Raw genomic sequence first — 18602 nt, 5'->3', positions numbered from 1 at the left:
CAATTTTTATCATAGATACATTCAAAAGTTAAAAAACTTATTTAAATCGATAGCTTTTAAATGAAAGTTAAATTAAAGTTTCCGAAATTTTAATAAACTTTTAATTGAAAAACTTGGATGGCTCGCCAATTTCCGTCAAATATAGTTAAGGCGATTTACAAATTATTCGAACTTATTTATTTGAAATTAGCATGATTTTATAAGCGTATTATGCCCAAACAAAAGCTTTAAATGTTATATATTTCTTCGCTTCAGGTTTTTTTAATATTTGAAGAAACTTTTCTCTTTTTTATATAATTTTCTAATCCTTTTTACTACCCATAATAATGAATTTAAAGAATACCATTTCGGAGTCTTTAGATCACTTTCGCTCATCGGCGTTAACTAAATTTAGTTAAAAATCTATTGAAAAAGTGCCTTAATTTTCTATAGATCCTAGTTCTAATCGTTTCTGACCTATATTAGCTTTATATAGTTGTCAAAATACAATATTTCTATCAATTTTTACAAAAAATACAAGAATTCCGACCAAAAAAAAGAACAAGCGCCAATAAACGATCGGAACAGATCAAATTTTTAATCTATGATGTTCATTTTATCTAAAAATTGTGTTTATTTAAAATCTTATTCAAATTTGGACAAGCGATTGGGATTTTAAAAAGATTTAAAAAAAAAAAGAATCTACGGTCTGGGTTTTTTCGCTTCAAACATTTATATTTTATGATAATGCAAAATTTATCATTTTATTTTTTTCGTCTTTTCATGATTCACAGACCTGATCATTTAACGGAAATATGTCGTAGTCAACAAAATATCATACAGACGCTATAGTATTTTAAAATGAGGGCATCAACTAAATTTAATCGGCATATTTAAATATCTAGTAAATTAGGTATTTAAGTAAAAAAATATATTTAAATACAAAAACTAATTTTTTTTTTTTCAATTTACAGATATACATTAAATATCTACGTAAATTTTGTATTTGTAAATTTAAAAAAATTTTTTTTTGTAATTATTGTAAATATTGTTAATAATTAATAATATTATAATATTATTTAATTATCTTCGTTTATGTTTTATGCAAATATAAAATATATAATACATTTCATTGTATGTTTTATTTTTGATTTTTTTGTTGTTATTTTCGGTTTACTTTACCAGCTAACTTATTTTACCGAAATTATTAATAAATCTTTTAATATGAAAACGTTATTAACTTAAATTATAATATTTATTAATATGCAAATTTTATTTGTAACTTTCCTAACTTAAGATAAACAGCAAGAATGTAAATTAATATTTTTTGAATAACAAAAATAAATTAATGAAATAATTTATTAAACGTATTGAACAATTTTAACTGGAGAATAACTGACGTCAATTAAAAATTAAAAATAACTTTTTTTTCAACTTTAGAATGAATGATCTTGCTTGTTAATGACGACACGTTTTTTCACATTAAAAAATTGATCTTAGTTCTTAATTCATTAACTTATTTCATTTCCATGTCGTGCGTACTAATAGCTTTTTTTTACTCGTCTAGCGCAACACTTTAAATCTGAAACTGATTTAAATTTTTTTTTTTACCATGATCTTAAGAACCTTTGGGAATTTTAAACCAAGTGGGAAACCGCGTTATATGCGGTGCCATCAGGCTGGTTAACACCCTGATATATATATATATATATATATATATATATATATATATATATATATATATAATATATATATATATATATATATATATATATATATATATATATCCCTCGGAATTAGGGTCAGCATTCGACAATGCCGACCTAACTGCCATCCTAAAAGTGTTTGAGGTTGGCAAAAAATTGCCCACTTCATTTCTATGTTTTATGGTAAGACCTTTGTTTCAAATTTTTTTTTGCCAATCTGATGCCAACCTCTAAAAGATTAAGGTCGGCAAATTATTGCCATCCTCATTTTTCCTAATTCCGAGGGTGTATATAAATATATATATATATATACATATATATATATATATACATATATATATATATATATATATATACATTTGTTTATATCAGGCCTTGTTTTAAAGCGTTACGCGTAGAGTGATTTATTTACGCCTTAAGCGATTTTATGTAAGCAGTAACCCATTTTGGTTAAGCGACTTATTATCATTTTTTAACTTTTAAATTATTCTATAAGCGGTAAGATAAAAGAAGTAATTAATTTTTAAAAAAACAACTTTTGAATAAATATTATCTGAAAATATTAATTACGAAAGTTTGAATGACAATTATGTTAGATATAAGCGCTATTTACTAATGGAAAATCTCAAATAAAATTAAAAATTTATTTTTATTTTATCATAATGATTGATTTTTTCACTTGGAAAACGCTTTAAGCTTAAAGCAAAGTTCATAATAATATAATTTAATTCTGATAAAAAAAAAATTATTTCATTTAAATAATATTTTTTTAATCAGAATTAAATTAATAATTTCCTTCACAAAGTTTCAATAAAAAATACTTATAACAAATAGTAATAAACAGTATAATCCCATTAATTCGGATTCTGAAGAGATTTATATTTAGTTTTGTTTAGCTTCAACTTTTTTTAATAAAAAGACTTTAATATAAGCTTGACTAATTCGAAGATATCAGTGAAAATATTTAGTTTTGTTAAATTATATTTGACACAAAAGTATTTGATATTTGAACATTTTTAATTTTATTTGATGTTTTTGAATTTTAAATATAATAGTCATTAATAAATAGAATGTGATTGAACCTGTATGACATTGAAGCTATAAATGAAGTTTAAGTTTGATATTATTACAAATAAAATATAACGCTAGATATTTAATTTTTAGGCATTTAAAGTTTGGAATTTTTATTGAAGTATTGCAAGATATTTGATATTTTATTACATAGATTTTTATGCAACTCAGAGTAAAAGTCCTAATTAAGCTAAGTTTTTTGTCAAATGGACCCAAAAAAACTGTACCAGTAAGCAAATGGTTCGACATTCAACCAGGGTATGATCAAGGGATAATATGATAAAGTTTAACTGCAATTTAAAAAAAATGTCATGCTGAATTTAACTTTCAAATAGAAGAAATAAATCACTGGCTCTCTTGCAATAAAATTTTTAATTTTAATATTAATTTTATGTGTGACATACTTTGTAATGAATATAACTTCGTTGGTATTATTTAGGTATTATTTAATAATATGCAAACTCCACTGTTTAATTAAACATTTTAACTTCACCAAAAAAATTTTACCAATATTTTCTATAAAATCAACTACTAAATTTCTCCCTTTGAAGCGAACACTACTTTTCACACCTGGAAGGCCAATTATAAGCATGTTTCACATGCGCAGAGTGATCATTCCTGCTTTATCACAAGGCCTGATATATATATCAGTGATGTATACAGAAATTTTTCGGGCATACAGGTCTAAAAATCTTTTTGCACACAAATTTGAAAGGTTTATATATAAAATACTCGTCCTTGGATTTTACGTTTTACAACATGATGTCTTTAATGACAATATCGATTTGCTGCTAATTTTTATTTACATGCTTTATTTGCATGAGAAGTATTTGCTATAATATTTCATAAGCAAGCGATAACTAAAACATTTAATTAACAATGTTGGCATGTTTCTTTTATATAGACTAAAAAGATTTATTACATAGTGTATTTATTGCATAACAAGGTCAATTAATTCAAAATTTTAATTAATTCATTCATTAATTATCAACTTTTTTTTTTGTTATTCTCTTACTTTTCAAATCAAGTTTTTTGGCTGATTATTGATATGTTATTATATTTTAAAAAATATTTTCAATTTTAATATTTAAATATTTTAAATGTAATTTTGCTGTTATTTGAATGAAAAAGTTTAAAGCTTATAGAGTTTAACCGCATTTTATATTATAGTTATGAAAACATAAGTGGAGGAAAAACTCATATTAAGAGTACTTAAAAAAAGTTAATGCTTTTATTTTAAATATATAAAATGCTAAGCGTTTCATATTTTGATCTAATCACAACGTGCGCTTTACATTTTAATCTAATTGTCGCATATTCCATCCACATGAATTCAAATTAAGCATTATAATTGACTTAAAATACATTATTAATCTGTTTAAAAATTTTTTTTTTTAATGTTTTTTTTTTCTAAACGACATTAATAACAATTTTGTAATTGTCATAATATACTTTATCAACAAAATTACCATCATAATTATCATAACAAATAAAACAATTCTTTATTACAACAAGTAATAAAGAATTGTTTTATTTGAATTTTCTTATGACCAACTTGGTGCTAATATAAAATTTTTTTAAATTGCCTGGATTTATTACTATATATCAGGGACGTGGTGGCCCAGTACGAGGGTATAAGGACTTGTACTGGGCCCTTATTCTGGCTCAGGAAGCTGGGCCAACAAAAAGAAACTGGGCCCCCAATCCTTAAAGAGAAAAAATTTATTTTAGTCCTATAAGTTTCCATCAGGGTATTTTTTACAACATTTTATTTAACTTTCTTTCTTGTCGCTTTGTTTGTTTGGTTTCCGCGCAAAACAAACACTAGGTCAGCGGTAATAATAAAAGAAAAAACTGTAATTTAGAGTAAATAAAAGAAATCGTTAAGAAAAGTTACGCCAAACAAAAGACTGCAAACTTTGTTTAGCATTAGGGTGGTGCTAAAAACAATTTTTTTGAAAAAAATCTGCTCCCACCCTTTAAATGTGTTCTATATAATACAAAAACACTAGGTTTAAAATTTTGTTGAATAAAAAATATTTTTAGAGGTCCCCCAAAACCCTTTAATATTTAACGGGTCCCTAATATTAAAAAAAAAAGTTTCTCGAAAATAGGTCAACCTGGTACTCAAATAAAGCGAAATTGTATAAAAATTTCAAAAATAACATTCATTTTAAAATAATATAGTTATTTTAGGTTTTACTACGTAAAAATCTTGTTTTTTAGCAAAAAATGAAATAAGTGAATTTTTCATGATAATTGTGATAAATAAGTTTAAGCTTCAAATTTATTTTTCAAAATGAATATTATTTTTTAAATTTTTATATAATTGCGCTTCATTTGAGTACCAGGTTGACCTATTTTTGAGAAACTTTTTTTTTGAAAATATTAGGGACCCGTTAAATATTAAAGGGTCTTGGGGGACCTCTATAAATATGTTTTTTTCAAAAAAAATTTAAACCTAGTGTTTTCGTATTATATAGAACACATTTAAGGGGTGGGAGCAGATTTTTTTCAAAAAAGTTGTTTTTAGGGCCACCCTATTTAGCATAAATAAATAAAATCGCTGTTGAATAATAGCAAAAAACGTTGTTAACCTGAAATTGATAGATTGTATATTGTAAAAAAGTAAGTAATTTAATACTTTACTTATAAATAGTAATTAAAAATAATTATTAAAGTTTTTAGAGTTATAACAAAAATTCTTATTAATGTAGAAAAATAAAGAAAAAGCTAAATATAAAAAAGAAAACTGGAAACTGAAGTTGATCGATTTGCTTGTCTTCTCGAGAAAGAGAACGGAAACTTCGAGCTAGAGCAAATGAATCAGCTGAACAACATCTCGGCTAAAAAAACGAAGAGAGCGATATGTTGAGGCAAGGGCGGCTGAAACAGAAGAAGGTAGATGCACACGGTATTGCTTAACAGAAAGAATACCGAAAACAAGCATTTTAGTGATGAACGACTAAACGATGTCTCCTCTTTATCTAATGAAATTAACCATCCCATCAACAGAAAAAAGAGAAAATTGTTATTGAAAAGTTCAAAACAATAAATATATAAAATGCATGAATTCATTTGCTTGGCATTGATAAATATATAATAATATATGTTTGATAATATATGTTAATATATGTTAATATATATTTGATAAATAAATTTGTGTGTTTAAAGAACTTATGTTATTACTTTCATTCACTACTACTCAATATGCTCCAGTCCACTCCCTATTGGTCCATGGAATTTATAAATAGTACTACTATTTATAAATTCCATGTACCAATAGTAGTTATAACTCAAACGAAAGAAACCAATGACCTGGTTTCTATCATAGGACATATTTTTAACTTTATATTTATTTATGTTTCAGATGAAATGAAGGGAAAAAAAAGGGAAAAGGCAACATAGAATTACAAATCTGGTGCTAAAAAAAAGCTCAAAATCAACAACATGAATTGGAAGCAGCTGGTAATGATCCAAAAAAATTAAAGTTAAAGGCAGGTCTCGCGTCAGTACAAGTGCCAAATATAAAAATAAAAGCTAGGACATCCTTTACAGCAACAGAGAATGCAGAAGTAATATCAACATCCATTGTAAATATCACAAGTAAGCCTATTGTTGAAACGGAGCCAATAAAAGAGATTAGTGACCAATCATCTATACACAATAATCAAGATGACATAACTGCAGCAGATAAAGCAGTAGAACTACAATATTCAGAAACATTCAGAAACCGAAACATTACTGAAACTGAGAGAGTGACTGTAGAAATGAGTAATTTTGTAGTGCCTGTAACTGCAGCGGCAGACCTAACTCTAGCTGAAAAGGTTATTCAGAAGCAACCAGACAACGTTGTAAATGTCAATGAAAATGATCCAGCTAAATTTCTAGAGCTGAAAAATGCAAAGATGATTGATAAAAAGCAATTTATTATATTAGGGCCAAATCAGCCAACAAAACATTCAAGTTTATCTAAGTATTACACTGAATCAGTTAAAGTTAATGACATTGAAGATGTGCAGAAAAGTTCATGGCTAACCTACTCTCTATCATAAGACAAAATTTATTGCATTGTTTATTTATGCTTTGGATCAAGAGAGGGCACAAACTCTTTACTTGATGGGTTTGATAATTGGTCAAACTTAAGTCACGTCATAACAGAGCATTGCAACCAAAAAAACCATTGAAATGTTGCTGAAGCTATGGTTTATGCATTATCAGACTCCACAATTGATAAAATATTAAATTTTGAAACCATGAGAGACATCTGAACAAAAAACATAAAGAAGCGGAGAAACTACATCAATACTAATACAAGTTATTGATGCTATTCGGTGTTTGATCGCAGAAAATAATTCTTTACGTGGAAATGAGGAAGCCAACTTTTACAATGACTCTGAAAAAAGTGAAGTCTTTCAATGTGGTGTGGGAGATTTCTAAATTTGTTATATTTACTCAGTCAGTATGATGAGGTTTTGAATGAAAAACTTTTAAATATTCGCAGTACTCAAAAACAATCTGCTGGAAGGGGTACTAGAATTACTTTTCTTTCTAATTATACACAAAACAAGCTAGTTCATACTTTGACACAGATGGTCAAGAAGGATATTTCAAAAGAGGTAAATAATTCATTATTTTTTTCAGTATCAGCTAGTGGCACCACTGATATTATACTGTGAGGAAACTTCTATTGTATTACGTTATGTTACACTTGCTGCAGAGGAGGCCGTTGTAAAGGAACGTCTGATTTCAATGGTTGAAACTGAAACAACTACTGGTAAAGGATTAAGTGAAAATATCAAAGATGAACTCAAATCAAATAACGTAGATATTCAAAAGTGTTTGGGTATGTCTTTTGATGGTGCAAGCAGTATGCAAGTAATAAACAAAAGAGTTGCAACACATTTGAAGCAGTGTTCTCCCATAGCAATAAATATTTATTGTGTATCTCATGGAAAAAATCTGTTTGTGGAAGCTTGTACAAAATCTTCTGTTGTTTCTGTTAACCTTTTTGGAACAGAAAACACGCCCGGTGATGTATAGAAATTAAAGACTTTTCTATACGGAAACTCATGGAAACAAAATAATATATTTGAGCAGTGCAAATTTCTTCTTGAGGATGTGAATCAGTCTCTTGAACTGGCTGCTACCCACAGTGTTCGTTTCAGTACCTTCCAAAATATTACAGACCGCCTGCTGACACTATACCCTGCAGTAATCGATTGCCTTGAACAAATTTCAAATGATATTCAATTTAAAATGAATATTCAAAGTAAAGCACAAGGTCTTTTAACCTGATTTCAGTCATATGAAACAATTGTGACTTTATGTCTCTTCAAAGAAATTTTTACCATCTTGGGTTCCTAAATAAAATTCTTCAAGGAGAAACACTTGATTTTTCCATTGCTATAATATCTTTCGATGTATCTCTGGAAAAGCTTCAAGTTTTAAGTGACAGTGCTGACAAAAATATTATTTTATCGCTGTTAAAATTGCAACTGAAGCTCAGCTTGAACAGCAAACATTTGTTTTGCTGTTCAGGACTAACAGAAAAGAAACGACTGAACTTCGATGAAACAGAAGATGAGCGGCTTACTCATGCTAAAGATCAGTGGCTAGCAGAAGTGTTTTATACTGTAGTTGATTCAGCAACAGCAGTTCTTGTTGACAAATTTTCTTAACAGCAGAAATTTTTAGAAAGCATAGACATCTTTTTATTGAAGAATATGAGTGAAGATATTAGTCAAAATTTTCATAACTCTAATTCACAAGAAAAAATTTAATCAGTGCTTTAAAAATTCAAAATTGGTATCAGTTTAAATGAATTCACTACTGAAATGGTTGATTTTGTGAGGATCTACAGAAAGGCTGCTGAGAAGGATAACAAAACCTTGCCTTCTTTCCTCACCATTTATAATTTTTTGCTGAGGACTATGTTAAATGCTGTATTCCCCTCTGTTGCAGTTCTATGCAAGATATTTAGTACAATTCCAACAAATTCAGCAGAGTGTGAGAGAGTTTTCAGCAAAATGAGACTTGTCAAAACTCGTCTAGCAAATCGGTTGACATCAGAGCATGTTGGGGATCGTGTTCTCTTGTCAGTGGAACATGACAAAATGTGGAATTCTATGCATTCAGACATAATAAAATATTATGGCTATACAAATGAGTTACATAATATTTTGCATCCATAAAAAACTCTTTTTATTATCTCATTAAAAGTACTTCACCGGGCCCCTCTTTTGGAAATTCGTACCTGCTTTTCAGGTGCCACCGCGTCCCTGCTATATATATATATATATATATATATATATATATATATATATATATATATATATATATATATATATATATATATATATATATATATATATATATATATATATATATATATATATATAACTATTAGTATAAGAATTATAAGATTCTTATACAAATAGCTTTGAAATAAAAGAAGACAGATGAGAACCTTATAACTCTAATGCAAATAACTTTATCCTCTAAACAATTGTTTAAAGGATAGAGTTATTTTTAACATTTAGACAGTAACTTCAATAATTTTAAAAAACTAAAGTTAAACAGTAAACTACTAAATTTCAAGTAAACTGTTCTGTAAAATAATTTTGATAAGCATTTAAAAGTTTCATACATATATATATTACATATATTAAAGTTTTTTAAAGTTAGTTATTAGCACTGCAGGGTCAATTATTCAAAAGTTAATAAAATGATATTTTTAGAGTGATTCCTATAATGATATCAAGTTTTAAAATCTTTTTCAAGTTGATTACTATTACTGTTTATTTATATTTTTACTATTTTTTTACAAAAAAAGCTACGAAAAACTTTACATTAAAGTTATATTTTATATTATATTATATAAAATTATTTTGCAGAATAGAAACAAATATTGAACATTTTTTTAAATAAATATACAAGTTTTTTATAATTTTTTTTAATGTTTTATTTATTGTTTGGCATTTTTGAATTTTTTTTAAAATATGTTTTAGATTGCTTTTCATCTTGTTGTTACAAAGTTCTTTTTGATTTACAAGTTGACAGCTAGGGACTCGAGTCGATCAACTTGAGTTTGACTTAAGTCACACCAGCGACTTAGCTCAAGATTCTAATGGGGTTGACTGTCCTGAGACTTGTGACTTGACTCGAGACTTGCTAATTTCAGCAAAACAACTTGCCCATTATTTGTATCTTAAAGTCTAGCTTCGCAGTACCCTTGCTATTCATGCCCTTGCTATTCAATGCCAATATCTGTAATTAGTTTACAATACACTCCAGAGTCATGCAATCTTAAAATATTTGCAGCATTAACTTGCATACTTTACTGACTATAATATCATTCAAATATAATAGCAACAACAAACTTTCATTCTTATGCTGTATACTAGTAAATCATGAGCATATTTTATGTACTTGTCAGTGTATTCATTTTTTAAAGCTAGAGTTAAGTAGTTTATCTGTTTTTTTAAGTTAGAGTTAAGTAGTTGCTATACTATCAATTGCTATATTATCAAGACATAGTACCATATCAGGACACTTGCAAAATTTTTTAACATGCTTTGTTTTTCAAGTTCAATATTTAGACATAATCTTACAGCAAAAGGAACGTTCGATTTTTTCAATTTTGCTAATTTGGTTCAGAGATTTAAATTAATGGGCAACTAAGGCTATATTTCTGTCTCCTGTATAGAGTTCTTAATCATAATTGATTACCAACAAGAAGGACAAGAAGAAATCACTCAAAAATTCAAAGATATCCTTTCTTTTTGTATAAATATGCATGTATGTATAGAAATTATGGTGCATTAAAACCACTTTAGATAGAAAATCTCTACTCAGTGTTTTTAATGTGATGTAGTTATCTTTTGTGTTAATCCTTTTATAATTTCTATTGCAGAAAAACAACAGCTTTTATATCAAAAATAAAAAACACGATTTCTTCAAATTTCTTGATATCTTTTTTTACAATTTTTTTAATATAAGTTATTATCTATTTTTTACAAAGTTGACCTTTTTAAATATAAACTTTTTTAAACAATATTAAGGACTGTTGAATAGAAAATAAGCTTAAGCATGAACTAAATATTGGACAATTAAATTAGACTTGAATTATTTACAAAAGATAACAGCACATGAAAAATACTTTTATATATATATTTATAATAATTATAATAAGTTTATATATATATATATATATATATAAATTTATTTATTTATATATATATATATATATAAATTTATTTATTTATATATATATATATAAATTTATATATATATATATATATATATATATATATATATATATATATATATATATATATATATATATATATATATATATATATATATATATATATATATATTAGGGTGGGTCAAAAAGTATAAAGTTTAGCTGCACAAATCAAACATACTAAAAAAGGTGCTTCTCCATTTCCTGAATAAGATAGTATAAAAATTTTTGAATAAGAAATATTTTTAGTGGTCCCAACTGACCCTTGAATATTTAATGGGCCCCTAATATTATCTTACAAAAATTGTTTCAAAAATGTCAACCTGGTACTTAAAATAAGCGAAATTTTATGAAATTTTCAAAAATGGTTGTTATTTTTTATAAAATTTTTATTTAAAAATAATTTATAAAAAAAACCTTGAAAAACTTACCTTTTTTTAAAATTGTTAAAGAACAATCATTTTTATGCAATAAAATCCAAAATAGTTATATTTATAAAAAAAACCAACCATTTTTGAAAATTTCATAAAATTTCGCTTTTTTTAAGTACCAGGTTGACACACTTTTGAAACAATTTTTGTAAGATTATACTAGGGCCCATTAAATATTCAAGGGTCAGTTGGGACCACTAAAAATATTTCTTATTCAAAAATTCTTATACTATCTTATTCAGGAAATGGAGGAGCACCTTTTTTAGTATGTTTGATTTGTGCAGCTAAAACTTTATACTTTTTGACCCACCCTAATATATATATATATATATATATATATATATATATATATATATATATATATATATATATATATATATATATATATATATATATATATATATATATATATATATATATATATATATATATGTATAAATAATTCAAGATTCATTTTTTTAAAGTTGACGTATTTTTTAAAATTAATTTACTAATAATGAAGAATTAGGCTTATACTTATAACTTTAAAGACTTAATAGAGCTTATTGAACAATGTGGGGAAAATGATGTTATTTCCATTTTCTACTCACACCGGGAAATGCTAACTATATGCCACTAAAGTATATAAGTATACAGTTAATTCGCAATAATTCAAACCTAACAACTCTTGGCTAACAACTCCTGATAAATCGTAAAAAGCTTCATTTTTAGCTAGGGCTGGGGGGCCACATATATATGAATGTATTATGGAAGCTGACATTTTTCTTCATTATTTTCCAATATTTTTCAAACTTCGAACAATTGCAACAAATTTGCTGCAGAATAATATTTATGTTGATGTTGACCGCATTGTGTCTGCATGCTTAAATACAACACAATTAACAGCTCACCAAAGAGTTTGCTTGACTTTTTTCGGAAATTATAACAGCTTTTTGCTTGCCTCATATATTTGCTATAGCATGCAAAAGAAGCATAAGACTTGGCATATATATGCATGCCTCAAGTAAAGAAAGAATACTTTACATTCTATTAATTTTATATGTTTTTTTCCATTAGTACAGTCATTGCAGTAATCCTATGAAATTATTTTTTTGAATAATATTCCTAAATACCTCGAAGTTTAATTCAAACGCAAATATTAACAGATAAGTAAGAAACTTTACAATAAAAAATTACTTCCAACTAAAAATTTATTTAGGTTTTACAGATTTAGCCATTACCTATGTTAGTCAGGAGCAGTGTGCAACTGCACACTATTCTTGACCGCAAATATTGTGCGTGATCAGGAATGGCATCTGATTGCACACCAATTTTTACTGACTGCATTACAAATATTTATAATTTCTTTTCAGCAGCACATGCAGCTACAATTGCAGTCAACTAAAATTTACTGTGTTTACCATCGCTATATTGCTTGCCTTTGGTGTTTTTTGGAAAATGTTTAAAAAGGAAAAATAAACTATTACTTTTGCTAACAATGAAGAATTAGGCTTTTACTTTACCCTTGCTTAATTATCATCAATGCTTCATATTTCACTATCAATCTGTGCTAATTTTTTACTCTTGTTCAGCTTTACATGAATAAAAGTTCAAAGAAAATTGCTGAAGTTTTTATTCACATAATGCTGACAATTACTGAGTAAAGACGATTGCTTTTTTTTTATTCACCAAGCCTTATGTCTTTCTATTGTTAGAAATCTTGGAAAGTTGACTGAATAATTAAAATAGTTAGTCTAACAGTTAAAACTATTTGTTTTAAAAGTGAAATTCAAGTAGTTTTATACACAGGTTTTGAATAAGAAATCTATAACAGAGAAGAGCTTTGTTCCTTGTAAAAATATCTTAACAGGACAAATGAAAGATGTAAATATATTAATATATATATATATATATATATATATATATATATATATATATATATATATATATATATATATATATATATATATATATATATATATATATATATATATATATTATAACAATTTGAAAAAATCAATAAGTTATGATAACTAGAATTTTATAACTATGGTAACAAAAAAAAAATGAATTATAGAGAGGACCAAAAAAAAGTGTTTGTATTGGTAAAATACTGGATTATATTAGTTCAAACTGTACATATTTTCAAGAGTTGTAAGTAAGTTTTGAAGGGACTAAGGCATATTATTTAATTACACAATAAGTTAGAATTTTATGGATAAAGAGATGACTATAGTACATATATAGCAACCAGATTTTAGCAGGTTGAACACAATTTGTTTATTTTAGATTTGATATAAATAAACTATTTTGTTTACAATCATAGTTTATTTTTGGAACTATTATAACTTTGGGAAAAACAGTAATTTATCTGTCACTATTATAAAAATATATGGACATACCTTTACTAACTTCTCCAGTTAATATAGCAACTGCTTCATTAACATCGTTTTTTGCTAGAGTCAAAGCTTTTTTAACTGTTTCAACATCAGAAAAGCCCATTCCTAACAACATCGTGATATTCTCATCTGACGGCAACTTATCACCTGGCATTTTTATGTTTTTAGCTTTTTAGCAACCACATATACTAACAAGATATAACAGGAATTTAAAGTTATTTAAATTTAAATAATATAACAACAAAATTTAATAAAGTTACCATTGCTAAATAAATTATTTTTTACCGCCAAAAGAAGTAAATTAATGGCAATTACCATCATAAATATAATAATACTTTGTAATTAAAAAATTCCCAAAACTGTTTAAAAACGAAATTTTTTTAAAATTTTTAATGGACTTTTTTTAAAACCGATATCAGAAAATTAAACACGATAACTGATACTAATATTATAAAGTTTAAAACTTATTTTAAAGTTCATACATTTAGGTTTAACATTAATATGATAAATCCTTAGTATAGTAGAATGTTATCACTTTTGCACAAAGTAAAAAAAAACCTTAAGTTCTTAATTCTAAAAAATCTTATATTTAAATATTCTAATTCTTAAGGAAACTATAATATAGTTATAATATATTATATATTTTGAATTACACTTGGCTTTTACACCATATTTTGTAAGAATTTACAATAATACTTTAAGTTAAGCACAAATATATTATATTTGTGCTTAACTTAAAGTATTATTGTAAATTCTTACAAAATATGGTGTAAACACCACGTGTAATTCAAAATATATAATACAAATGTATAGTAAGTATGCGTAATAGTGCTTTTAAATGGAATGTAAGAGTCTTAATTAATGTGTTTATATATACTTTAATTATTGTACTGTATTTTGGATGTTGGTTAATTGAATCACAAAAACTAATGGCCATTTTAATCGGGTTAGCGATCTAACGCACACATCAAAAGGTGTCAAATCTGGAAAATTGCGGACGCTGGAATGAATTTATCTCTGAAATTATTTCAATGAGTGCGGGAAAAATTAAAAAAACGTTGTTTGTTTAAAAAAAAGTTGTTTGTTTTTTGGATTTCTACCAATTTTATATTTATCGAAATATTTGAAAATGTTATTGAAATAAATAAGAACGGTTCTGGAAATTTAAATTTCAGTGAGATCCTTTAGATTAAATAACGTAAATTATACATACTTAACATAAACATTTTGAATTAAAAATTTATTAAAATCGAACAAATCTACAAAAAAAGTTATGTGGCTTTTAGTAGCAAATTTTTAATACATTGATTTGTCGATACAAAATGTGGTCAAAAGAAAGTTTATCCTCACCTGAATTGTTATGACTTTGTGTATGCGTTGCCCACAATAAAAGTGGGCTACGCATTTTCAATGGTCTTAACCAGCAGGGCTGGACTAGCCCACCGGGACACCGGTAAATTTCCCGGTAGACCGGGCTACTTTTGTGCCTGTGGCCGCCTGCTTCCGCCTGTAACTGTAAAAAAAAAAGTTCTTAGTAAAAAAAGTTCTTAGTAAAAAAAAAAGTTTTTTTTTCTCTTAAAATTTCATACTATCTTATTAGTAATAAACATAAGACATTATAACAGTATAATTTTATGACGTGTCACGATTAGTAGTAGTACCACGAGTAGTAGTAGTGTCACGAGTAGTAGTAGATAAAGATATAAAAAGAAGAAACCACTAAAGCGTCATCAAAGTATATTTTTGAAAATACGTCTTGTTATCAAAGTTATTTTTTTTTTTGCAGATATGTTCTCGGCTCTCACGATGCTATTTGGGTATTTTTAAATTTAAGCATATCGTTATCCGGTTTCCTGTTATGTAATATGTTACGATAATTATTACTACACACAATTTAGTTCATTAAGGCATACATTTAGTTACAACTTTTAACTTATATATTCTGTCAGCTAATTAAATCATCAGCAATAAGTTTAACAAACGCATAATAAATGAAGCACTCTAATAAAAGAAAATTTCGAGCAGGTGCAGAAAAACAAAGAGATCGTAACAAAATAACATTGATTAATGAAGCAAAAAATTGTCCCAAAATTGATGAGATGTTTAAAACATTAATTTGCAAAGATAAAGTTAAAAAATACTTTACCAGAATTGTCTGTGAAAGGTGTCATTACATACACTGATTGCTTATCAAGACTTATTGTTTTCCAACTAGAATCTTTTAAGTATCGCTAAGTTAAATTTGATCTTTATATGACTTATAAAATGGGACATAATCTCGTTGATTTACCGTTTTCAGACTTTTTTACTTTTTCCAATTCGGAATATTTTACTAGAAGTCATTCACAAAAGTTTACTCCACGTAGCAAGTACATTAATGAAACTAGAAGATTTTTTTACAGCAAAATAATCATTAAAGTATGGAACTCACTTCCTGACCACATAGTGAACTCGCCCTCACTGTCAGTATTCAAATCGAATTTTAAAAATTATGGTTTAAATTGTCACGCAATCTACTAACTTGGTTTTTTCAGATTTACTCATATTGCATTTTCTTTTTTTTCTTTTTTTTTTTGATGTTACATAAGAGTAATTTAGTACTTGCCAGTCTCACCATTTTGTATTTTGTACATTTTTCAAATACAAATAAATAAATAAATAATAATAAAATAGTTTGTTTCTTTACTGTTTAATTTTAATTCAATTTGAAGATTTTACTAAAAAATGGGATAAATTTAAATTAAATTTACCTGAAGTTTATGCGAGTTATAACACAAATGAAAACACTGAAACACAAATGAAAACACAAATGAAAACACTTCCAAAGTTACATTTGGAAGAAAATGAAATTGAACAAGAAAACTGCAAAACAAATACTGTTTTTATTGTTTCCTTTCTTGTTTCAATGTTTTGTTTTAGTACAGATTATTTTTTAAGTCGTACAGCCATTTATTTTTGGCCTATAAATATATCTTGACTTTGCCTTGCACCCAAGTAGGATGTGCAAAAAGTTTTTCTACCTTAAATTATATAAAAAATTGTCTACGGAATTGTTTATCGCTTGACAATTTGGATGGTTGGGTCTTAATGAATTTAAATAAAGACATTTTAGAAAAATTAACCTACGACAACATTATTGATGAAGTTGTAAAACATAATGGTTTCTTTATTTGTATATTTTTATTAATGTGTTACAGGGTTCCTGCTTCTTCATTAAAAACCTTAGATAATCAAAACCTCCTTTAAACTTATTAAACAACCTCAAGAAGATTGAAAATGATTATCTCCTTGAGTAATGAGTTTCTCCTAAATTTTTAATATTTTTTTTGCCTTTTTTAACCAAATCTTCTTGAAAATTAAGAAAGTTTAACAAAGCCTAAAAACTTGTGAAAAGACGTTTCTTAGAACTAAGTTCCTTATTTGAAGAAACCTCGGGCTGTTTCATTTGGGTTATTGCGAGATCGTCTGTCGATAAAACCCCCCGTTATTTGGATTATAAAAAAAACTGTCACCTTTCCTTTTATTATAAATATTAAAAGAAATTTTTCCTTTTATTATAAATATTAAAAAAAATAGGAAGTGTAAATAGGCTGTTACAATTTAATGAGGCCGTCCGCTAATGGTTTTCTCGGTTCATGTTTTAGAGCTAGTCCAACCCTGTTAACCAGCCTTAAAATTGAATTATTAAGTTTGAATAAAGGTAATTGTAAAAAACATGGTGTATGTAAGAATGATCTGAAATGTACTTGAGAACCGCCGCACAGTGGGGCAGAATTGCTTCAAAACTGGACCTATGACGAAAATGAAAAAAGGCGTTATGAAACATTTTTTGGTGGTAATGTATAAATGAGTCTTTGGTCCATCTTATCCACGCGTTTTTTAGGGTCGGACTGACCTTTAACTTTGTAGAACCCATAATCTAGCTCAATTCTTTTTTTTTTTTTTAAATAACTTGCTTGCGCGAGTTATTAGTACTACTTTGTTTTTATAGTGTTAAATCTGAATTTTATTAAAAGTTCCAATTTTTTTTTTTTCAATTTCAGGTTTGCCGATATCTTTTGCTAATGAAAAAACAATTTTCAAATAGCTCAAAATATACATTAATAGATCTTTTAAAAAGTGCATTTAAAATATTTTATTTCGACTTAATTTTTCAAACATTGAACTTTTTGTTTATGTCCTCACTTCAATTTTTTTTTTTTTTTGATGAAATCGCTGATGGTTGCAAACTTTAAAACTTTTTTTTGTTGCACTTATTGAGCTTTTTTGTGTGAACTAGTGAAAATGTATCGATTCCAACAGCAGAAACCAAGTAACGAAACCAGGTCATGAATGCTTGAAAATGTATTTTTTTTTGTAAGATTTGTTTTGAGCAATTTTAACGAATAAAACTAAACGACTAACTTTTTTTGAGTGACGAGAATTTTAATATTATTTATATATTAAAAGCTTTTAATTTTTTTCTTTTTTCTATCATCACAACCGGTTTTTTAAAAAACTTTACTCGAAATTGCTTGAAAATACATTAAAAACGTATGACAATTGTAAATAAATGTTTAAAAACCTATATAGTAACTTTTCCAAAGTCTAACAAGTGTCCTTAAAATAATTATTTAACTTAAAAATCCATAAATAAAAAAATTAATTTTGGGTAAAATATTTTTTTTAGCAGAATGCAGTAATCAGATATATAAAACCAAGTCCAAATATTCATAAAGTTACATATTTACTTTGAAGTGAAACTCTCAATGTTAAATATATTACTGTTGGCTAACTAATAGTAGCTACA

The 18602-nt window shown here is 26.4% G+C and overlaps 1 protein-coding gene across 2 annotated transcripts in view; it reads right to left on the bottom strand.

Annotated features, from left to right (window-relative positions):
* LOC100210564 (ubiquitin carboxyl-terminal hydrolase 24) overlaps positions 1-14087 on the bottom strand; it is a 101465-nt gene extending 87378 nt beyond the window's left edge. For both annotated transcript variants that reach the window (XM_065801283.1, XM_065801284.1), the window contains exon 1: positions 13817-14087. In XM_065801283.1, coding sequence (XP_065657355.1) covers positions 13817-13967 — 151 coding nt within the window. In that variant the 5' untranslated portion in view covers positions 13968-14087. The remainder of the gene's footprint in view (positions 1-13816) is intronic.
* Positions 14088-18602: the final 4515 nt, after the last annotated feature.

The sequence above is a fragment of the Hydra vulgaris genome, chromosome 07 (assembly GCF_038396675.1).
Source record: "Hydra vulgaris chromosome 07, alternate assembly HydraT2T_AEP".
Taxonomy (NCBI): domain Eukaryota; kingdom Metazoa; phylum Cnidaria; class Hydrozoa; order Anthoathecata; family Hydridae; genus Hydra; species Hydra vulgaris.
Note: the sequence above shows the minus strand (reverse complement) of the source record. Positions and strands in the feature narration are given on the sequence as shown.